Here is a 24,587-nt window from a genome sequence, read left to right as displayed (position 1 = left end):
TGATGTCATATTATGTACATCATTTTGCACATTATCCTAAAGGGCGCAATTGAAAAATTTAGTTAGACCTAATACTTTTGTAAAGTTGTAATTAGTTATAATATGTCCTCTCAGTGATGCTGTGGGATGACAGAATCCTTGCTGCTTTAATTAAAGCTCAAAGAAATTATGCAAAATAGAATGTCCCAAAGCCTCAAAGAGTGTGGTGTGAAAAACTGTTTTTCCACCATACTCTTTGTTGTTCATAGTAAGTTTGTAGTTTATAGTTAGTATAAATGAGGGTTTTCAGCAATTCAAAAGAAAACAAAGCAATGCAGCAAAACAAATAATCAACTAATTTCCATGGCATGAATTCTGTTACCTCATCTCCAGAATAGTTTTCTTCACACTTATAGCTTTCTCCTTCTCTTCCTGTATACGTCGTCGTCTGAGACAGTAATATACGAATCCAAGCACAATGACCATGCCAAACAGACATCCCAGGATGGTCATGATGTAGTGGGTAGTTGTGGATGGATTGGTTCGCTGGTCCTCAGGCCCCATAGCTCGTGTGGTAAAGGACAGACAAGTGTGGTTGTAGCGCTGAGATTTGCTCATTGAAGCCACACAATAGGTATAGTTGGTGTGTGGTTTCAGCTTGTCCAAAGAGATTATCTCCTTCTTGTTTTTAAGGGGCATGATATCTGCAACAAAAGTGAGGTTGTACTGGGAAAGTATGTACATCTTACTGTATGGTCGTGGGATTTGCACAATTAGTGAAGCGGTGTAGAGGGACACAGTTTGAAGCTTCATAGAAATCTGATGACTATAGGTGGGGTCAGCAGTAGACGATATGGTGGGCTGGTGGTAAAGACCTTGGTCTGGATTGTCCAAACCCATTCCTGAGCCATCTTGCTCTGGAATCTGGGAGGTCATCCCTATCGCACCTTCATGACACTTAGATACAAGCTTGTAGAGGGCATTTCTTCCGTGTCCGGGCACTGGACTCAGGAGTGGATAACCACTCATTTCTGGAGGGGTTTCACACTGGAGGCGGTCATAGGTGTGGGTGACATTGTTAAATGCCTCCAGCCAGGAGAGAAAGCTGTAGAGTTCACAGCCACAGTGGAATGGGTTTCCTGCTAGTTCACACACCATCAGCCGGTTGAGGACAGTGAAGGTGGACGGGTCAAGACGTGCCAACTTATTGGAGGATAAGTCCAGGCTGCTGAGGCTGGGGCACTCCCAGAAGGCATTAGTGGCAATGACCTCAATGAGGTTGTGTTGCAAGAAGAGGCACTGCATTCGACCCAGACCTCTCAACATGCCCTCAGTCAGGTTAGTCAACTTGTTGTAGCCCAACTGGAGAACCTGAGACAGATAAAGAAAGTAGCTCTTTAACCTTTTAGATATAACATGACAATTTAACTGTCAGTGATTTAGTAGATGTTAGTATATATATGTTCTTACAATTTGCTTCAGTAGGATATGTCTTATAGGGACCAGACACAGCATTAATATTAGTATAACTGTGCAAGCTTGGAAAGTTTTCAATGGCCATGTATACAGGTTATGAGAACTCTGGTTTTTGGCAGATGGATGGCCATCTGTGGCTGTTGTGACAAAGAGGGAAATGTTAATAGGTAGGGATTTTTCTGATGTCTAAAGGACCTTTTGACAAATTCTTTGCCTTTTACCTCATATACAAATATAGGAATGTAAATAGACAATCTTTATAAATCTTTATCTTTATATTAGACATGAAAAAAAAAACAGAAACACAGCTGTGTTCCCTGGCTGACCTGTAGGTTGGCCTGTCCAGCAAAGGCCCCGTCCTCGATGTAGCTGATCTCATTCTTGGTTAGATTGAGGTCAGTAAGGTTTGTGAAGCGATACATGGAGGTAAAGAGCACAGCCTTAAGTTTGTTCTCATTCAGCCTCAGGTCATGAACCTAAGGGAGACAGGAGAGCAATGACTTTCAGGTGAACTGTACTCTTTGGCAGCCATAGAGAAGGACCCACACTCTTGGCTGCCAAGAAAATATTAAACCCCCAAACATGCAAGTTTGCTATCTAATGAGTACTTTCTCCAATTATTCATCTGATCAAATGTGTTTAGTTATCACAGCCTGCTTGCAAGCTGCTGAGCATTCCTCCTGAGATATCTAGCAGAGGTAGGTGTTTATACTAAGAGTGGAATGTAGTTGCATGTTAACATCACCATTGGGTGCTTAAATAAATGATCTTTGAGTTTTCCAGTTTTAAATAATTTATGCCACAAATTGCAGATGGTTACACTAATTGAAATATTTTGCATTTAGAATTTAAGATGTAGGCAACATCAAACCATTACCTAAATGTTTAGTATTAGCACAGCACATAAATGGTAAAGTGAGGTTTTTCTTGCCTTACAGATGTTTCACAGCTGTATATATACTGTACACAGTTGACTATGTCAGCCAATAGTAGGTAGATAGCCAGCAATTTGAAAAACCGGCTGTTTAGGTTGATGTATCCCTTTTATATCACTAACCTAACCAATTTAACTGCATTTGCTTTAAGAATATAGTACAGCTAGGTAACAGTTTAGCCATTACTGCTGATATTGTCGCCATCATTGGACACATGAATGTAACCCTACAACTGTATTTGATTAAGAATATGCAATATATATTTTTATTATCGAAAGATGATTACATTATTAATACTGTATTACCATGTCATAATTATCACCACAACCATCATATAATCATAAATAATAAACCACAAGCATTATACTGAGTGAACAGAAGACTAGATTCAGTTGCAGCTTTGTAAAAGTCACGATTAATGACATGTGCCCTTTAGCTGACACCATCATAGCTGAAGTGCATGAAGACATATGATTTTATAGAGGTGGCTGTGGTGGTATAAAAGGCCTGTGGATAGATAGGTTCATACTGACCGTGCTGTTGATGTGCTGGGGGATGGTCTCGTATGGAGGCTGGTTCTGACTGCAGATAGCCAGCCAAACGTAGCCTTTATCACCCTCTATCAGCCAGCAGTCCCCTTTCACTATGCAGGGCAGGCGGAGGAGCAACAGTGCAGGAAGCACAAGGGAGAGAAACAGGGAGGACAAACGGAGTCTGCTGGCCATGGTTTGGATTAGGTGTGTTTGAGGTCGCCTCAGTATAGAGGAGGAAAAGAAAGGAGTTGAAGGGAAGAAGGCAGTGAGCAGCAGTTTCAAATCAGGAAGTGCTGCAGGTCAGGTGCAAGCAGGCCAATTTGAAGTAGAGAGAAAGGTGAACAGAAGGGCGTCTTCACGGTGATTAGAGCTGAGCTTGCAGCATGGCAGCAAGTCCTGTCCCCATTTTAGGTGTTCCACGTCAAAGGGTTTTGGAGACTGTCACCCCAGCAGCTACTCATGGCCTCTGACAACTGTACCTCTTGACAACACAGATGAGGAAGTCCTCCCTCTCAAAGAAAGGTGAAGGCCTATATATAACACATACATACACACACACACAGGGAGAGAGAGGGGGCAGAATATTAACATTAATAGTGACAATGACAAAATGATGAAGAGGTAGCAGAAAATTGTCCTACAGTTCACATATCCCTAGATAGTGTTGAATTAATTGAGTTTAGGTCTCATTTCTACAGTGTAAAAAAAGGTATATGAATCTAATACCCATGCTACCCAGTCCCTTCAAGGTAATGCACCACAGTAATAAATCCATTAACTGACATGATTATTTCATTAAGTCTTAATAAAGCCCAGAGAAATATATTTTGACTTTTCAAATGAGACCAGGCTTTGTATGCTCTGTAATTATTCATGTTCATGAAAATAACAGCCTCGTATGAGAATAAACTGCAGCTCTTCCATTCATACATTAGCATATGATGCACCAATAAAAATGGAAATTGCCAAGACTATAAAAGCAGCACTGATTTTCTTTGGTGTTTCTGTCATTGTTTACAAGGTTCGCCAGCTTGCAGCTGCAGTTCTATTATTTCAACTTTGAGGTACATAATGAAACAATAAAAATTTAATAGCTACAGTTATATAGGGGTGAAACAGGGAGATTGGCTAAGTGGAAAACAGAGGAGGGCTGTTGTAATTTGCATGTTTTAACAGGATACTAGCTGACATTTAGCTATTTACCTTTCTCAGGGGATTAACCGTGGATTAGGCTCTAATCCAGCGTAAAATATTATGTATCTCATCACCACAGCTCTGACTCTTAATTTGTTTCTAAAGTTTTGATTCCCTCCCAGGGAAAAGTTATCTAGCCACGACATGAATGACAGGGAATTGATAGTAAGAACAACTAAGTAATAGACTCTTCTTAAGTACTCTGACTTTTTCAATTCCAAATAATTTCCCCTCTTTTTCAGGCTATGTCTCAGCTAGATGAAGAGAATATAACCTGCTGCAAGAAATGAGGAAATTACATGGTGCAACCCAATATACTCAGGCATAATGGAAGCCAACTTTGGATGTTTCTGTTAAACTGCCCTATCCCTTATAACCTCTCCTCCTCCTCCTCTTCTTTCTTCTCATCCTCTGTCCTGTCTTGCACCTCTATTGGCCTCTAGTCACTTCTCATTTCTGTCGCGCCACACCCCAAGCTGCTCTCAGTCCTCTCCTCAAATTGTTCCATGAAATTGATATTGACAATTCAATTCCTCCACCACAGGCCTTCAATTTGCCTTTGACCCAGCACTGTTGTCATCCTTATGTGTATGTCAAATAAAAGACCCACAAAAAAGCAAGTTACAGCTTTAGCAAAGCAGAACAACTGCTAGAGTAGCAACCTTTTCATCTGCATAATTATGAAAATCATTCATTAAGAATTTGTTTCAGCTTTGACATGGACTTACCTCGCTGATTAAAGTAGAACACGTGTGTGAATCTGTACATAAGTTCATGCCACGTATTGACGAAAAGATGCAAGCAAACTAAATTATTTATCACAGAATGATTTGGACATCGATCCTAACGGCCATGCTCACACTGACTGATTCTCATTCTCCTTCTTTCATCCTTTTTTTTAAATTCCCTCTCACTCTTTGAAGACAGCTCCAAGTCTAGTGTCATGATGTTGTGAGCCTTCATATCCTTGTTTTCACTGGGGTTTAAGCAAGTGTACAAACAGTCTCTGGCACACTCCTGCAATTTAAGATGATTTTGAAGACCACAAAAAATTACTGTGTCGTGCTTGTGATTACTGTTTTCCCCATCGGGAGCTCATATTTACAGCATATCTGATACGACATGACTGCTAGCCTGACATGGTATTTACTGTGCTCTACAAACATGAAAGACTAGTCAGTCAAGACTCACTTGAAAGCTAGTTGTTTACTGCCAAGTCCAGTAAGATCAGCCCAGTATTATTTATTTATAATACTGTAATGATCCTGACCACACTACTCCAGTCTATCATATCATCTGGGTCAGTCTCCTGTCTCTCTCTCCATCTCTGTATCTGTATTTCTTTTTATCTGTCTGTCTACTAATATCTACTCTTTTTTGTCATCTTTTTCCTCCTGCCTGCATTGTTTAAAGCGTGCTTATTTCTGCTGCCTTTCAACTAGGAACACAAATGAATATGCTTCATCGCCAAAACACACCCTGACACCTTTTGTGTGCTATCACATCCCCTTCTCGCTGCTTTTATCACATTCTTGCCATTGGTTTTATTTTGACAAGAAGCCAGAGGAAGAGACAGCCTTATTTTCCCCCTCCTTTTCTTCTCCAAAGCAGACTGTCTTTTGTTTAATTATTGTCCCTGATAGCTGGGCTTTAATTAAAGCTTTGCATCTGACAAACAACACTAATGATGTCAGGTCACAGAAGCAAATGGAAAATTCCCAATGTAAGATCATTAGGGACTGAGGGCCCCTGAGAGAAAAGTGTTTTGCATGTGTTTTTTCCTTACTGAAAAATCACAGGATAAAGTCTGATTTTACAGATCTGAGTGATTTTTAAAGTAATAATCTGCAATGTTTGATGATTTAGTGTCTGTTTCCATGTCAAATCAACAGTTGTTACAACAGTGCAGTGTGGATGGGTAATGAAAGCTTTTACACTAAAAGCTTTATATTATGAATTGACAATAGCCTCTGCGACAGTAGATATGCTTTCTTGAAAAACCTTGTTGGAAAGAAAGTTTAAATTTCCATTAACTTCTAAAACTGATAACACAGATTGCTACTCAAAGAAATTGTACTAAAGCAGAAATATAGTGCTTCTTTTATGACTTGTTTTATGTTTCTACAACACTTTATTTCAGTATTTATCTGAGGACACACGTTCTTTAAATACACCGCTACAGCCATGGTAGCATACCTGTGTTGTACTTGCTAAATGCTAACATGCTAATGCTAAGCAAATGCAATGTTTACTATGTCCATTTTAGTTTTGCAAGTTGGCAATTAAAACTTGGTGATTAGCACAGAACACAAAGTACAACTGAGACTGATGGGAAGAGCATTAGTTTTGTATTTATAGAGTAATGAACCAAAGTATTGAGGAAGTTGAGGTTTTGACTTACTGATGGTGCTAGGTGAAAAGATAAGGCATGGCCAAAATTATTACAGTTCATCCTGAATGCGTGTATCAAATTTCATGCCCATCCATCCAAACATTAAGACATTTCAGTTTAAACCACTAATATGGAGCCTGATGAGGGCTGCACAGGAAAAGTCAGGTGATCATTCAAAATGCATCGCCTGGAACCATAAATGTCTGTGCAAAACTGTGACAATTCATCAACTTCACATTGAGATAATTCACGAAAAGAAAAAAAAATATCCACAATGACACAAATTTACAGTACAAAGACAGATTACAGATTCATCATTAATGGGCTACACAGGCTCCAGTGCATGCTCCTTCTGACTGTCCATCACAGAGTTTTGCACTTCATGTGATTCCAGCCAGCAATGTTCAAGATATAAGCTTTTTTCTGTAGCTTAAAACAAAACACTCAAGTTTCCCTTAGGCAAAAACTATTAGGAATTTTTGATCCACCTTCCAAATAATTGAAGAATCACTCACTTTGTGCATTAAACATTCAAATAATTAAATCCTCCATTTTCAGCCCAAGGGTGAATGATTTCAGCTAATATTAGCAAAGCACTGAAAGGCAAATCCCAAGAACAGAGGACTGACTGACGTTTGTATTCTAATGACATTGAATTTGACTTGTTCACTTGTCTACTCATTGCCACTTTCCTTTTCTTATCCATCTTAAGTGAACTCTGTCTACTCTCTGCAATCGTAAAGAAAACAGGGGCAACTTCATTAGGTTTGCTGAGAGAGTTTAAGATACAGTAAAAGCTGAGAAATACATAAAACGTGGTTAATAAATGTGGTTGACTGGTGGGGAAAGTCTTAAATGGCAATTGCAGCATTTGCTTTAATGTATTATTATATGTGTTAAAATAATGGGTGTGAGGGAGAGAGGCACAAAGGGTGGGGACTCTCAGCTGGGGACAAATATCAAGTCCCCAACAGGTTTGCCAATTTCTTATGGCTGTATTACGTATATTTTATAGAGTATGTATCTAGACCTGCTCTGTATGAAAAGCGCCTTGAGATGACTTCTGATTTGGTGCTGTATAAATAAAATTTAATTAAATTGAATTGAATTAAGTCCAAAATCACATCTTCATAATACTTATGATTGTAATTGGGCTTATATTAAAGTTAGGTAAGGGCTAGCATCACAAATTTAGTAATTATGGTTAATATAAGCCTCAGGGGAAAGAAGTCAACACAATGTCCTCACAAATGAAGTTGCTCAGTGCCTCAAATCCTATTTCTGCTCAGAGTCTGGGCAGCAAGAATTGAGGAGAAGACAAAAGCAGGGAATACAAGAGTAGCACAGCTACCCTGGAGACCAGGTCATGAACTTTTCACTGACTATGAAAAAGAGAAAGAGAAAGAGAAAGAGAAAGACAGATAGACAGGAGACAGTAAACAGAAACAGTACAGGCAGAGGGTCGCACTAAGGGACATGACACTAAACAGACTTCTCCATAGTTTGTCAGTGAACCAGCCAAGCAGTGAGCCAGTGATTCAGAAATCCAACAGACCACAGTCATTCATCCAGGAAATTTGTCATCAGTCAGTCAGACAGACAGCCCAATGATAAGCCAGCCAGCCAGCTTCTCAGTTTGTCCTCAGTCATTCACCGGACAGGCCCAACGCCCATCCAATCAAGAACCTAACTAGTTAACCAGACAGGAGGTCAATCTGTGGATCAGCCAACCAGCCAGCCAGTCAATTGGCTGGTCAGTCATTCAGCCAGGTACCAGTGTGGGAAGCACCATGAAAGCGGAGCTGAGAATGATGCCTATTAGCACTATCTGTGAGTCCCAGCCTGCCAACCAGCCAGCCTGCCTGCTTTACCTTCAAAGCTGCTGCACTGTTCCTTCAAATCCATTTTCTCGCTCCTTTCTCCCCTCTCTTTTTCTTTCAACCTTTCATGAAGCCGCTGCACTGTTTCTTCGAATCCTGTGCATACAGAATATTCCCTCTTTCCATGTCTCATTCTGTTTTTCTAAGGTTACATTTATTTCATGTCTTTCTGTCAGTCTCCAGCTTGCATTTCTTTATTTTATTTTTCACATTTGTTTTTAGCTTTCTTACTTTCCTTGGTTTGCACTGTCCCCCTCTCTCCTCCTGGTGCAATTACATCATGTTGTTCTTTTCCAGTCTGCTCCTGGTTTAAAGACTCTTTTTGACACATTTGTAGATTTGTGACAATTCATAAATGGTGCTGTGATGCTTGTTAATTTAGAAGGAAGACAGCTTCTAACAATACAATCAAAATCAAGGTTGTGAATTTTTAAACCCTGGTGTCTTTGTGGTAATTTAACCATGTATTTAACCATGTATTAAAATTAAATAACATATACAATGATGTTTACAGCTGATACAATAGCTACCTAAATAAATTGTAGTCTTGCTTTTCCTTCATTTCCTCTCTCCCAAGCCCTTTCTCTCTTCTGTCTCAGCTCAGCCTATCCTGTGTCTCTTTCTCTGGTTCCTTCCTGTACATTGAATTCTCTCCACTTTTGTTTAGAGTGTATGTAACATCTGTTGCTATCTACCAGGCAAACTCCCACAGGGGGAGCAGACCAGAGAGGAAGCTGTTGAGTGCTTTCAGCCATTTGCTGTTCTGTGAAAACTGGGTGGATTTTGCCAATATAAACTGTTCAACGAGAGGGCCATCATGGGACAGCAGAGTGGGCTGCAAGGTAGAGAGACAGGGAAAATGTAGGTTCAGCTGCATTAATAACCGTGCATACAAAATTAGTGACAAAAATATTTCCAGAAACAGTGCCTGGGTTACACTGGATGGTCCATAAACCTCACTGTATGAAATTTTCATTGGAACTAGTTTCTATTGAAAAGAAAATTGTCACAATGCATTGATTTTTAAGTCCTTGAATGGACTATTAAACATCACCAATTTTGCAATGATGTTCAATTTACTTAATTGACTTACCCACTCAAACTTAACTTGCCTCATTTACATCTACTCCAACTCCCCCCAGAGACCAGGCATGACTGTTCAGCATCGGGTTATATACATATGAGCTGAGAGGGCAGGAGATCTGAACTCTTGAGACCACATTCACACCAGTACGAGACTGTAGTTTTTCCAGCTGCTTGCTCAGTCTTTATCCAAAACATGGCTGTTATTTGGGCCTGTCAGATTACCATAGCCCCAGTGAGACTCTATTACAGTCTGATGTTCCTGCTGTGTCTCTGGATGAGGCTCAGCCACACTTAGTTGTGTTCTTGTAAACCTAACCCACAGGCACGCCCAAGGCCATTCCTCTCAATGACTTGTGAGTGATTGTATGAGTGAGTGAACAGGCAGGGCCTGTTTAAGCCCACTGTACATTGTGTGTGTGTGTGTGTGTGTGTGTGTGTGTGTGTGCTATTGCACTGTACAAATCCTTGAAAAGTCATATTTTGGCTGGTCTATTTCAAAAGGCTGTCTGAGGATTACAATTTACGATTAGGGTTTTGAAGGGTCTTTTTACCCACATCACAGAATAATAAATCACCACTGGTATCTAGTCATATTTAGTTTTGGTTAGATTAAGTATTCACTTACTGCTGGGACTACACAGTATCTTTCTGTCATGTCTCTACCATGTAAGAAGGCAAGAATTAATGACTTTATGATTTACTAATCAGACAAAGTGACTGCCTCATCAGGGGGCTGCTGTGACTCAGGATGTAGAATTTATTGTCCATTAATCCTGGTGCGTCTGTCTGGGTGAAAGACATGCACATTTTAAGTCCTATATAAGCACAGTCCATCTCATAAAACAAAAACCCAGAGGTGAGTGGAATCTGTTTGTGGTGCTCACAACATTGAAAAAAGAAATTAACCAATTCAACAACTGTTTGTCTTTCTAGAAACAATGTCCTTGGCCACCCTGATTAATCACAGTCTTCACTCTGAACAGTTTTCACTGGGGCTACATTTTGATGAAAAAATATGTATACATTAGTATGCAAAGAATGAGAACATTCACATTCTTCTTTGTGGCAGCGAATAAATTCAAAAAATACATATTATGAATAACACGGCAGCCTTCATTATAGAGGCTTTCTGTGCTTAAGTATGTGCCTTCGTGCATGTGCGTGTACATGTTGGCTATACCTCTGTGTCTTAATTACTTCTTAAAACCCATGCAGAAGCTCTCCCCTCCAGCTCTACTCAGCAGGTATGTTGAAGTAACAGCCCTCTATGGGAGCTGCACTTCCTTGCCTGTAAGGGAGGTAGCGAAGAGGAAGAAGTGAGTGAGCTATACAAGGAAGGAGAGAATGAGACAGAGGGGAAAGCAAATGAGAAGAAGGAGGAATAGAAGAGAGATTGTGGCATGAATTAATTCCTCAGTTTTAATTCTGCCTCTCAGTCATTCCAACAGGTTAACTCCATTGGGGTTTGAATCTCTTTTCAAGGTTGACCTTTCCATGGAAATGAGAGATGAGGAGAAAGGGATGATGGAGAGGAGGTGGAGAGAGTAGTTTTAACCTTTATTTAACAAGGCAAGTTGAAAGAAAACACATATTCCTGAAAACCCTCAGATTAAATCGTCTTCCACAGATAAAGACATTTTTTTGGAAGCTCTCTGTTGAGATCAGTACTAGTCGATGATAATACAGTGATACCAGAAGGAGGAAATGGCTGCACATATGCACATGTTCACACATGGAAGCTGTCCAGTATAAGTGCCATCCTTTTCATTGTTGGCAACAGAGCAGCCCAGGAACCAGTGCCTAGCACTAGAGTTGCTTATTTATGATTACTGAAATGTTGCAGTTTGGTGTTGAGATATGCTGAAAATGGACACTCTTTTCTTTGCCGACTGCCAATTTAAAGAGTCTGCTCATCCAGTTCAGAAATATCACTTGCTAATGATACCGCAGTGGTATCTAACAGACTCTCCAGACCAGAAACAAATGACAAATTGGTAAATTTGTCTTGACAAGTTGAAGATGTGTGAATAAATATGGAAGTTTGACATTATTATGCTACCACCAAAAGTTATGGGTGTATAAGGTGCCTGACTTAAACCCTGAAAACAGTGATTGCAGTCATTTCAGCAGTACCCAGAAATGACTTATTTTTATGTTCAAGTGACAAAACCACCCAGCTGTTCTGGAAATTATGACTTGTCCATCAGGAGGAAAGGAAGTAGTGTGATGCTGTTATATTGCACTAAGTCTGCATAAGGAGGGGATCATAGGTGAATAAACACAGTTTAATCTTCCTGATTACTGTACCAACAGTCACCATTAGTTTGTTTGAACTATGTCCACCTTCTTTCCCTGACTGTTTCTTGTGCCTAAGCCTGACCTAACCTTAACTACAGTGGTGTCTGATCAGAAAATGGCATTTATTTTAGCAGCAGTGTTTTGCAAGGCACAGAAAATGCTCAGGAGTTGTTCCACGGGGAAATTACAAACAATGTATGTTGTCAGTTAGTTACTGTATAACAATTTGTGGGTACATGCATGTAGTTTTACTTGAAAATATCAGTGACAAACTATTTTCTGAAGCATCAGCAGAAGGGAAAGACAAGAAAATATTCAAGACTGTCTAGAGGGTTTGCTCCACTGTCATCTGACTACTTTCTGTGTAAGTACAGTGCTCTGACAATTGTACACAATCATCTGTCAGCAAAAACATCACTTTGACAGCAAAAAAGCAGCTAGCACTGTAGAACTGAGCGTTCTCTACAAATGGGCACAAATGAAGTCGTCCAGGGACAGAGAAATCAAAGTGATGACTTTGGTCTGTCGCACAACTACAGATAATAGTTGAAATCATCAGGAAAATGTGGACACATGCAATCAAATCAGCAGGTACATGCACAGCTAGATATAGAGATCTGTTCCTTAATACACACACACACAATGACACAGACAGAAGACACACAGGCACATTCAGATATACTGGGAGACACTGATACATACAGAGACGCTATAGGGTGCACGCTCAGAGTCATCAGTCACCGTAATTGCATTTAAACAGAGTGAGGTGTTTTGTCTTGTCCTGCTAAACGTGCGGCACCGACAAATGCAAACACATCATTCTTCACAAGACTGCATCGGTCTGAGATGGATTAGACAGGACAGAAGAGAAAGAGAAAGAGAGAGGGAGGCTTCATAGAGAGGAAGAGGACTTTAGCTGTGTGATTTTTTTTTAGTCTATACACACATTATATGCTTCTTGTTCTATCTTTAGAAAACATGACCTTTCCCTTTAAGGCATTTATTTTTATTTATCTTAGATTGTGGATATTTTAAAATCAAATTGAATGAGAAAGAACTTCTGCCTCCATCTGTTGTACATAGACATACAAAAATATATTGGTGTCATCTTTTCTTCAGCCATAAATTACGACAAATAACAACAAACATCAGTAAGTAAATGGACTGTACTTATATAGCGCTTTTCCAGCCGGATTGACCACTCAAAGCGCTTCACACTACCTATCATATTCACCCCTTCACCCACACATTCATACATTTGTCTGTCTCAGTATCTTGCCCAAGGATACTTCGGCATGCAGACTGGAGGAGCCAGGATCGAACCACGACTGCTCTACCTCCTGAGCCACAGCCACCCCCAAGAAGAAGCTGTTCTCATTTTGAGTCTACTGTAAAATTAAAATATTCTCTCATTTAGGGATCTGGTGGCTGGTTTACATGCTTTTATCTCCCTCTATCTTGAATTTTGCAGCTGTAGCTGTCTTTATGAGCAAAGAAGTCATTCAGCGTCATCTTGCTGGCAGCTCCTCCAAAATGGGGCCTCAAGACTACTCACTGGGACCAGCAGGAGAGGCTTTGTCTCCCCTGTCCCAGCCCCTGTTAAACTAGAATTATGCTTCACCTGGTAGTTGAATAATACTTGAATAATGAGATCAATAGCTCCCATGCTAATTTTGTCATGCAGAACTAATCAAATTAAGCACAATACCTGTGACCTATGCATGAGCAAACTTGCTAATTTATTTGTGATTGCAGAGTGAGTCTTTTGGGAAACAGCATGGTGGCACCATTGTTTGTCAGCAGTGTTCTACAGAAGCCCACACAGCCCTCAGTAAGGTAGTCCCATTATCAACTCAAAACTGTGAACCATGCAAGTAAGCCCTCTTTGTTAGGTCTTTTGAAGAGTTTTCGATCGAAGGTTTAGCAGAATAACGCGATATCAGTGATTTTGTCTGGGAAAGATAGTGTTCATGCTTAAAAGCAACCCTATCACCAAAGTCTTAAACATGTGAATTTCTGAGAGTTAGATTAGCCAAGAAGTGAGTAAATTCTAAATCTGATAAAGGCTGAGAGTAATAAAGAGAAGATGCAGAGGGCAACAGGTCGTAAGACTTGCATAAACATGAAAATACCACTAATTCCGACAAGTCATGCTTTTCATACTTCAGATGATTTCATATAACTGTGCAGCTTCTGTGTGAAAAGAAGTGGGACAAAATGAGAAAGCAATGTATGAACAACAGAGCAAAAGAGAGCGGGATAAGCCGACAGATCAAGAGTGACGAATAGAGAAGAACCCGAACAAATCAGCTGAGGACTGTGGAAGCAGAAACCCAACATAACCTTCACAAGAAGTAAAACCATAAAAAGACCAGCAGTAAAATCAGCCTGACAGAGAATAGATTGTGTCAGGCAGAAACTGTGCTAGGAGTTCTTGTGTTTCTAAGGAGTGTTTGGTATATCAAGCATATTGGCAGCTTCTGCTTAGATGGAGTTTTCCATCAGATTCCCATCTGCATCAGCACAAACAGAATTATGAATGCTGGACTGTCTCTTTCAGACTTAACAAAATTCTGACTGAAACAATCCAACAGCATCTGTGGGGTATATCACTGCCAAATGTGCATCAGGTGTTTGAAGGTTACTTTCTACCAGCTTAAGGTCTCCTTTGATATGCACATTTTAGTTTCCTAATCAGGATTGAACCATGTTCAACTGCACAGTGAGGATTACTGGCATGCTTTCTCTCTAACAAAAACTTCTAAATCATGTTTTGTGTGTCCTTCTGTTTGGTATGCTGAGAACAAAAAATCAGGCCACGGTCCTTGCTGTTTTTGAGGTCTTCCAGCTGACGCACTGTTTTTATACGCGGCACGACTTTTATTTTGTTTTATTTAGGGCATGGACTAGAGAAGTGCTCTTGAATATTATCAACAAGATCTGAAATGAGGCTGACTATCAGAGTTTTTGCAAGGGAGTAGTCAATAAGATTTTTTTATATTAGAAATGGATGTGATTCACTGACAAACTGATCTTTGATTCTGTTTCTCATTTCACAGAAACTTTGTACTTCCAGTTGTTAAAGATATAGCTGTATCATTAGGAGCTGTTTTACTCTTGTTCAAATAATAAATATTGTGAATCCAGCTCCCAGATGGTCACATCCATATGGCTGAAAGACAATGTGATAATCTCATGTGTGACACTGTGTTCATATATTTCTTGGTTTGTCTTGTATGTGACTGATTAAAAATAGGAAGAATGTCAGTTGTGCTGATTGTACTTTGTGTCTATTAAATTAAAAACATTCAAATGATTTCTTGTCACCCTTGACAAGCCCTGGCTGTGTCCATCTGCTCTAATGATCACTTTAGACCTTGTGCACATAAATCCTAAGACGCATCTTAATTATTTTGTTAAAAAGTTCTGTGAAGCACCATTCTAATGATTAATAGTGCAATCACCAAGCAGCCTGTGCCCTCTTTCAAATTCTTGCAATGATTAAATTTTTTGTTCTTAGCATGAACGTTGTTTTACATCAAGAAACTGACAGTACATACAGAGAAGTGGGCATGTCGCAGGGCTCTAGGTACACAGGTTGCAAAAAGGATAACAGCACCCAGAAAGGGGTTCAGTAAATTATGTGAGAGCTGACAAGCTGTGATTTCCAGATTCATAACCTGAAGGTTGCAGGAGATTGTGCATCCATGTTGGGGTGTGATGTGCATAGAAAACTGAGTTAAACATTAGCACACTGCTTAAGTGAAGGTCCCAGTGCGGTGATGTGACATAGGTCACATTTAACTAGAGGCTATGCATATTGGCAGCTGAGAGGAAGAATACTCTTGTTCTGCTGTTTCAGTGATTGCAAATGTTTTCAGCGTTATGTGTTTTTTATCTCATGCCAATGTAGAAGCTTTGAACTGAAGTGAATTTAATTAGGAAAGCGACGGCAGGACAGAAAGGTACAGAGACAGACAGACAAGCACAGCATCTGCAGGTTTCGGAAAGCCAAATTCAAACTTGTAAAGTGAACACAAACTAACTTTAAGATGAAGCCAAAACAATAAAGATGCTGGCAAAATCAGTTTGTTTGAACATTGCTAATGAAAGTGACAAAACAACAGATTGGCAGAAAAAGATAAGAGGAAAGAGGAAACTGAATGGTAAGGGAGATAAAGTCAAACTTTTTTAATAAAGTAGATTGGATTATATCACTCCACTGTTAAATCTACTCATGAATATGAACACACACTATGAGTCTGGTGGTGGTTTGAACTAAATGCTATAGTCAGAATGCTAACATGTGCACACTGACAATGTTAACATCAGGAATTTTATGGTATGTAATTTATCATGTTTGAGTGCTAGAATTCACTATTTCGCATTAGCGATAGAGTAAGCTACAGCTGAGACTGATGGGACTGCCACTAGCTTTGCAGATATTTGTTCATAAAACAAAAAAATAGAAAAATTTGGACCTGATGATGGAGCCAGATAGAAAATGAACGGTTTTGTGTCAGTACCAAATTTGATGTTAACTCTTCGAATAGTTGCTTGACCTTACATTGGTGGTTTTATGTGAAACATCCAAAGGTCAAAATTGAAACTGACAGAACTTCAATTGCAGCTGCAAATCATAAAATCTAAGTGGAGTGCAATGCCCAGACTATCATGATAAGGCCTTATACTGTGTTCACTCTACATGATATATTTTTTTCCTCACAAGATGGCCACAATGTTAAAGTAGGTGACTATAAATTCTTGCCTTATCTTAGTCAAGAGATACATATTACAAACTGGGACCTGACAAATCATAGCAATCTTTCACGACACTGTGTGATGTCATGCAAAAGAGGTGCCTCTCAGGTAAACAAAGAAAGGATGGAGTTAGAGGCTGGCTATTTTGTGACTGGTGGACAAATCAAAAAGGCCATAGCTCCTCAAACCTTTCTTGTGTTGTCACAGTTCCACCTACTACCATGAGTACTGGCAATATTTCACTTTTTATAGTCTCATTCCTCTCTCTTAACGGAAGTTGTCATTCTAGGTGAGAGAAGGTAAAACAAATTCTGACATGCTAGTCCTTGTGTCAGGATGTTGTGAGAAAATTCCAGATACAGCAGTGATTGTTGTCCACTATGATACACTATATAAGATACAATGATCAGTTGTCACGTCCAACTCATATTTTTGGTCCCAACGCTCTACATCTGTCAGATTGGGCTATCATCAGGCTTAAATTGTGTTGTCTGAACTCAGCATTAGAGGAGAAAGATTTTAGTGTTTCAGTTCATTTTAGGTCACCTCAGTGTTTCTCACTTTTTTCTTCTGTATTTTTCCATTAACACCCCATGGTTCTTCATTTTGGTCTCCAAGATTTACCGCTCCTCCTTTTTTTGTTCTCTACAGCATCCTTCATCTCAGCCTGAAGACTTCTTCACTTCTCCTTTTTTTCCTCTTTTCTAATTTCTCTACAGCTTCCACAATTACACAACTATCTGTGTCTTAGGCTCATGACTCTTCTCCTCGTCTCTTCTTTATATTTGATTCCCTCAAGCTTACAAAAACCACTCTTTTCATCTCAGCCTCAAATTAGGTAACTCTACCTCTCTTTACTTTTTTTTTTACTCCTCCCTCTGTTCTCACATCTTAACCCTGTGATTCACTACTCCTTTTCCTCTTTCTTCCTTTCATCCCTCTACAGCTTCCAACCCTCTTCCCTCAGGTTGGCTGCTCCAAGATTCGTGACACCTCCTCTGTTCTGCTGTTCCTCCTCTGGTCTCTGAATTTTCTTTTTCTCTGTCGCTCCATGTGAAAACTTTCCTCTTTTTTTTCTTCCTCCTTCATCTGCCCTCCAATTTGACCATCAGTAGCTGAACTGCTACACTGCCAAACAATAGTTGTAGGTTTCAGCCTTTATACACTTCATGTCAAATCCATCTCTACATGGATGCCTGGACATATCATACACTTAGGTCTCTGTCTGGCTGTTATACACACACACACACACACACACACACACACACACTGCAGCCCCCTTGCTTTCCCTTTTTCAGTACATAGGTACATTTTCCTTGTGCTCTTTTCTGTCTTCCTCTCTTCCCCATCTTTTCTCTCCCTCCAGTGTTTAATTGATAGGCTGGGTGTGTATGACTAAGTTTCATTTGCCAAAGTAAAACTAGAGAGAGGCTGAAGCCTTGTTAGTGGGGCAGCAAAAGGTGTAGCAGCTGTCCTCAGTCTGCTGAGCAGTCTCAAAAGGGGCACGAGAGAGAAGAGGGTTCTGGGAATTCAACATAACTTTATAAGAGATTATGGTTGCTCTAGCTGTCATAAAAAGGTCCTGGCTGTCAGTGATCTAGTTACCATGATTCTTTAGTGAAAATATTATTTATGTTGTAGTCGGTTTGGTATGGGGTTCCAAAGGTTCAAAACTGGATCTAGTTCTTTATTCTTTTCTAGAGAGTATGTTTTTTTTTTGGTTCCATTTACTGCTTCCAAAAAGCAAAGTTTGAAGTATTTTGCGACCTTCTGTCTGGCAGGTTACATGAGTGTGTTCACAACAAGCTTCACAAAACTATACAAATGACAGTTATGCATTTGTCTGCTAATAATGACTATTTTATCAATCAGCCCTGTGATACTGAGACAGATCTTATGGCAAATACCTGTTGTAATGTTAGAGGGCTGTTTGGTCAAGATATGCAAGGTGGGAGAATACTACACTTTATGCCATTTATGTATGCGTCTGTTGAATACTATTCAAATCTGATAAAAACTGATGTTTTTTTATTTTTACATATTTTGGAGATTTTTTGAATTCTGATTCTACTTACTGAAGACGAGCCAGGAATCCATACAAACCCAATACCCAGTCTTACTGAGTGGCAGAGGGAGGACACCAGCCTTAAAGACAGAAGGCAGGATGGACTTTTAATCAGGCCCTAGCAGCCCAGATGTTGCTGTTGTGTGCTGTGCTGGTTGGATAAAGCTCTGCTACTCCTGAGGAAAGCTGAACATCTGGGACTGAATGAACAGCTGCTCCTGCAGTCACAGGAGGCAGACCTGACTGGAGTCATACTATTTTTTAAGTCTGTTACTAAAGCCTAGCAGATTCTAAAGGCCACACATGGATCTGACATCAGTGCCAGCATGGGGCACTTTGAGGAATCACTGCTTTGCAACAGTTTCCCGGAGACTGTAACCCTGTCCTCTGCCAGTGAGAGACTGGTTGACGTGATGCCAGACGTCACCAACATCAGGTCTGCTGTCAAGGATTGTTGATGAGGCCTGTGAGTCCCTGCCTATACCACTGTTCTGAGAGTGTGTTCATGGAGAAGTGCACCCTTGTTGACCAATGCTATGACAACCAAGAGATTTTCCCCATTCCTGCATATCACTCCACTTTTGAGAGGTGGCAGGAGGAAAATTGGCCCCTACTTTAACTGGTCTAGTTTATCTCTGCTGGAAGGAAATAGCAGAGTATCATAGTTGCAGCAAGATATCTTACCAAAGTTTTTTGGCAGGGAGGAAAGAGTCAAGGTGGCCTGAAGGTTTTTTCCCTTACCTGCCTTCTGAATGCTGCTGGTGGTCCTTTAACGAGGCACCCATTAAGAGACAAATAGCTTTTAGTCAAGGATTGTGCATGAAATGATGCCATGACACAGAGGATTATACTCCACTAGCCATTTTGAATTCAGTTTGTCTTGTGCCTTAGTATGTTTCTATCCTCCTGATCAAAATATGAATCTATCGGACATCTAAGGTCATCTGCCACATGCTTTCTGTTTGTTCCAACCTGGTGGAGAATTAAATCTGATGTTGCAAAATATCAACATCAGTATTATTCAAAATCAGATATAATTGGCCCACAACAAATTGTCTTGTGATTTTATTAAACAAACTAGATCTTCCTTAGCATAACTGCTTCTTTGGAAATGCTATAAAATCAGAGAAGGGAATAACAAGCTAAGCTCAAACTTGGGAAGCTGCAATTTGAGGTCAGCACCTTAAAACCTGCAGGCCACCAGGGGAGTCCAAAATATGGTTGTTGTCACAGCTACAGTCACAGAGCACATCTGGATCACACCTGGACCCTAACATTGCAGTATTGCTCATTCTTTTCACAGACTGTCACCCTGGCTCACTTAGTGTTCCACTGTCTCCAGTGAGAGGGTAAGAGACATTTACAGAGCTCCACAGCTGCTGTGAGACTTCAGGACAAATCCTCTGATTACATTCTTCATTTTAGCACCAAAAGACCAAAAGCCACAGTGAGGATTTGTTCAGGATTAATTAACTGTACATTATGAAAAACTAATAGATAGATCAAAAATAGATAGGGAGGTCAGGGAAGGGCTGCGGTCATCATGAACATGAAGGGGCTGCAGGCTGCTTGACTCAGGATGGGGCTTGCTTGTCATGAACTGACTGATAACCTGGTGACCTTTGTGGTTTGATGGGGAATTAGAAATGAACTGTCAGCTCTCAGCTTCTGATTGACTGTTTGATATTTGTTTGGTTCATTAACTGTGTGTGGGTGGGTGGGGATGTGAAAAGTATGTGGGAGGGGGATAGTGAAAGTGCATGCACTCCCTATGTGTGGAAATATTTTTCTTATCAGGAGAGAATCGATTTTGTCAATCAATGCAGGTACCAATGCTCAGAATCTGTGTTTAATAGGTCATGTCTCAAAATAAAAGAAACCCCTCTCCCTGTGGTTTTCTCATTCACAAACACACATGGCCTGAGAGGTGTCAGGCTTAACAATGACTAGCTGTCTCGAAAAAGTAAAAGGACACAGAGAGGCCAGCACAGAGACAGTGAATGATGGAAAGAGGCAGTGAGTGACAGAAGGAAATGACAGCAAACAAGTAGAGCTGCAAAGCTGCAAAGTGGCCCTGGAGATTACTTACCCTGACACCTCTGCATTTTACCCTTTTCCTCATGTTTTTTTTTAATCCCAAGTATGAATCCTCTTTTCTATTGTCATTCCCTTCTCTCTGCCTCCCCTCTCCATTTGATATTGGTTTTGTTCTTTGGCCCAGCAAAAAGTTCACTCAAGTAAGACCGTAAATGAAGTGGTATGTGAATGTGTACTGTGGATAAATGTACTCTGTGTCTGTATTTGTATGCAAACTTTGTACATACAAGATATATATTATTACACAGATGGCTGAGTGTGACCATTTGCATTACCGAATGTGTTTTTGTGTTCATGCCAATATGTGTCTGTGTAAACTAAGGCAGGCCTGTATCCCATTGAAAGGCTGGATCCTATTGCTGACATGTAGCAAAGACATCACACATAAAACTTTTCTCAGAGAGCTATTCATCTACGTAGCATATCTAAATTGCTTTACTAATTTCACTGTAGGCAGACTTTGAGATAAGTGGACAGTGGTATTATGTGATGAAAATATACCTTTAAAAAATCTGTCTATTAAAAGATCCTCAACATTAAATGACTCTGATGAGGATGAGAGACAAAAAATATCCCTAATTATCCTGTCTCAAAGCAGGCACAAAAAACAAGTGGGTTTGACTGATGATAATTGCTGATCGTCATTTTAATCTGAAGGACAAAATGACTGAAAAAAACCTCGGAACTCAACTTTTGCCAAAATAGCAGCATAAACTTCTGCTGAACATCTGCATCCATGCAGGAGAGAGTTTGAGGTCTCTTCACTTGAACTCAACTGAAAAACAACAGGACTCCCTGCATATCATAGTGGAATGAGGAAATAATATGAACAAAACAACTGCTTGCACAGCCAACAATTAGTGTAGAATCCAGGATTTCAAGCAGGTTAGTGAGACCAAAGTCAGAATGAAAACTTCTGTTTATATCTGAATATCGCAGTGTTTTTGAAGTAATGTATTTGTGATGAGTAATGCATATTTGAACTTGTGTGTGTGCATAAGTATGTGGAGGCTACTGATTTATCTGTAAGCCATGTGTGAACTGTACTTTCAACACTGATTTGCATCACTTACCCTGGTCATCACAAATATTTAGAGACATAGGCTAGGGAGCGTGTGTGGTGCCCAGCATGTGTGATGTATGAGGAAGAATTTAAAGTGCTTATCCTGCCACATATACAAACGCATGTGTGTGGCCACAGCTGTGTACATGCCAGTGTATTCCTGTGTGTTTTCCAAGAGAGTTGAATTGAGGGCAACTGGACTTGGCTGCAGATACTTGAGGATGTTTCACTTCTCACCTGAGTGTTAAATCCCCTGGGAAGGGATGTTAAATCTTCCCAGGAGATTTAATAACCATTCACACTTGGCCTCAGGTGACTCCAACGACTAATGACTGTCACAACCACCTGGAGCACTAACAGATCAAGTGACAGTAATAACAACCCCACAGAGGTTAAATACCTGGGACTTCCCACTAGTCAGTCACAACTGAAGAAGCCTCTTGGATGAGAGGGGGAATGTCTTCAGGTATCTACAGCCAAGCCCAGTTGTCCTTGATTCAACCCTTCTTGACCTGGATAACTGAGAATCTTGTTTCTGCCTATAGAGAACACATATGCTTTAAGTCTCTGTAGTTTGTCTTTGGTAGTGAATTTGCAAAAAAAATAAATAAATAAATAAAACATGCATGAATTATAATTTTGACAACCTGCCTTAAAAATGACAAATTTTCAGGAATTGGCAATAGTGCACCACAACCACAACAGACACAGAAATGTACAAAATAACTGTAATTTCCACATGAAATGGCTGAGCAAACAAATCTTGTGTAATTTTGGCCAATTTTTATGGCTTTGGCATGAAATTATCCAAACAAGCCATGGGAGAGTAAAGAAGAGAAGCTATGTAATCTTTCTTCCTCTGAAACTGTAGGTGCTTCAGCAGTGAATACAAAATGCGATGGACGTGAATACAGAACACAAAGATTAAGTAGTGGCAATGATTTTTTGTGCCGCGCCAACCACCCTCTGGAGAGCTACCCTGTCTGCCTCTGAGCAGTTACCAAACCATGCCAGGATGGAGTAGTGGTAGACTCTCTATTGAGCAGTGGTAAAAAGTCTTCAGACTATTATGTCAGATGTGCAGATATCTCTCACTGCAGTTTTACAGCCCATTAGCAGTCATTAATGTAATATTCTCAAAGCTATATTTCACACCAAATATATAGCTACAACTCTGATAGTTACTTCCTCAGGATATTGTGTATCAATTTGGTTATATTTGCAGTGTGGTTTCATCTGACGGTGTGTTTCATACACTATATAGACTCTGTATGCACTGAATGTGCATTAAATGTGCATGTACCTGTGTATGAATATGCCTGCATTACTGTATTAAATGTCAGTGATAAGTATGATAAAAGAAAAACTATGTGACTGTGTGTTTTATGCCTGATTATGTCTGTTTTACATCTGTCTGTGTGTGTTTTATGCATTGAAAGGCCGGGTGTTTGTGTGGATTTGTGTGCACTTTTATGTTTTTGCATCATTTTTGCGTCAGAAGGACAAGCATGTGTGCACGTGAGGGCATGTTTGCGTAGATTGCTTCTCAATGTGAGTTTATATTTTAGGACATACCAGCCAAAGGGCTGCTGCCTGAATTGCCCGAAGTGGGGTTTTTCTGTATAAACCAGCCATTCAAATGTCAGAGCACTTGGGGATGTTTTTTGCCACACATCTGATTACTGAAAATATCACTGCTGAGGGTTGACTGGGCAGAACATGATGACACACAAGCCAAGAACTGTGCTGATGTTTTTTTCTGGGGATTTACACACATTCCCTGAAACACCTTTTTAATTTTGTTTTTTTTTTAAACATACTTGAGCCTCTCAGATTTTCATTGTAATCCAGCATTGCCACTAATGCATAAGTGCATATATAGTATTTATATAGTATTTGTAAAAGTCTATTTCTAGTGATCACTACCATAAATGTTTGAAAAGTCAAGTTCAAATTCAGTTTAGTTCATTTAAAGTTAAGATGACATCTTCATAGCAAACATGATGCACAATTTGAAATAAAAATGGCAGTACTCAGATACAGTGCATAACATTTGTGGAAGAAATGTTTATGCATATGCATCGTTCAAAATATATAATGTGCTAGAATCCCTGTTTCCACACAATGAACATCATGAACTTGTGATGTTCTTAAAATGAGGGTATAATTCTTGTCAGACTAAAGCTGACTGCACGTTATAGTGAGCTGTTACTTTCTCCCCACTGTGAGAGAGTTTTGATTGCTTCCCATATTTTAATCTGAAATGTGTATTGCCTGTGGTTCCAATATTTTATGTTTTTATGGTATTTTTAGTAAATCTAACATAAAAGCAGTCATAGCCCAAGTATTCAATTAATGTTTCTCCTATAGAACTTTGTCATTATCCAAAAACTATTAGGAACAGTTGCCTCGGATATCATATTCCTTCATTACAATGGAAACAAAAAGTTAAGTTTATCCCCCTCAGATCTGGCAAACATGCAACCACATTGTCAAGCATGCGCTGTAGAGTCACATGTGCACCGAGTTGTTCTCTAGTGTGTAGGAGGGTACCATTAACCATCCCTAAAACTGGATAATTTTCTCTTTCACTTTGAAACAGGAATGATCCAACAGCGTAAATCCCATGATGGAACATTACTGCATCCATATTTATATCTACTTGCGCTGCATGATCTCAAAATCTTAGATTCCCTCACATGTCTGTAAAACTGTTTCTCTATCCACGCTTGTTGTGGTTTGTGTACAAGGCACACATTTACCACAATATATACTTAACACGTGTAGAGTAATCTTGGTTTCCAGTGTTATGGACAAATAGCAGTCTG

At 39.8% G+C, this 24,587-nt stretch overlaps 1 protein-coding gene across 1 annotated transcript in view; it reads right to left on the bottom strand.

Moving 5' to 3' along the window:
* Positions 1-24,587, bottom strand: part of LOC108880837 (protein phosphatase 1 regulatory subunit 29) — a 148,566-nt gene that overhangs the window by 8,211 nt on the left and 115,768 nt on the right. The window contains exons 6-8 of the mRNA XM_018672558.2: positions 2,924-3,453; positions 1,782-1,931; positions 362-1,350 (exon numbers count right to left, since the gene is read on the bottom strand). Coding sequence (XP_018528074.1) covers positions 362-1,350; positions 1,782-1,931; positions 2,924-3,115 — 1,331 coding nt within the window. The 5' untranslated portion in view covers positions 3,116-3,453. The remainder of the gene's footprint in view (positions 1-361; positions 1,351-1,781; positions 1,932-2,923; positions 3,454-24,587) is intronic.

Source organism: Lates calcarifer, linkage group LG5 (genome assembly GCF_001640805.2).
Source record: "Lates calcarifer isolate ASB-BC8 linkage group LG5, TLL_Latcal_v3, whole genome shotgun sequence".
NCBI classification, from domain to species: Eukaryota; Metazoa; Chordata; class Actinopteri; family Centropomidae; genus Lates; species Lates calcarifer.
This window is presented reverse-complemented; position numbering and strand designations above follow the sequence as displayed.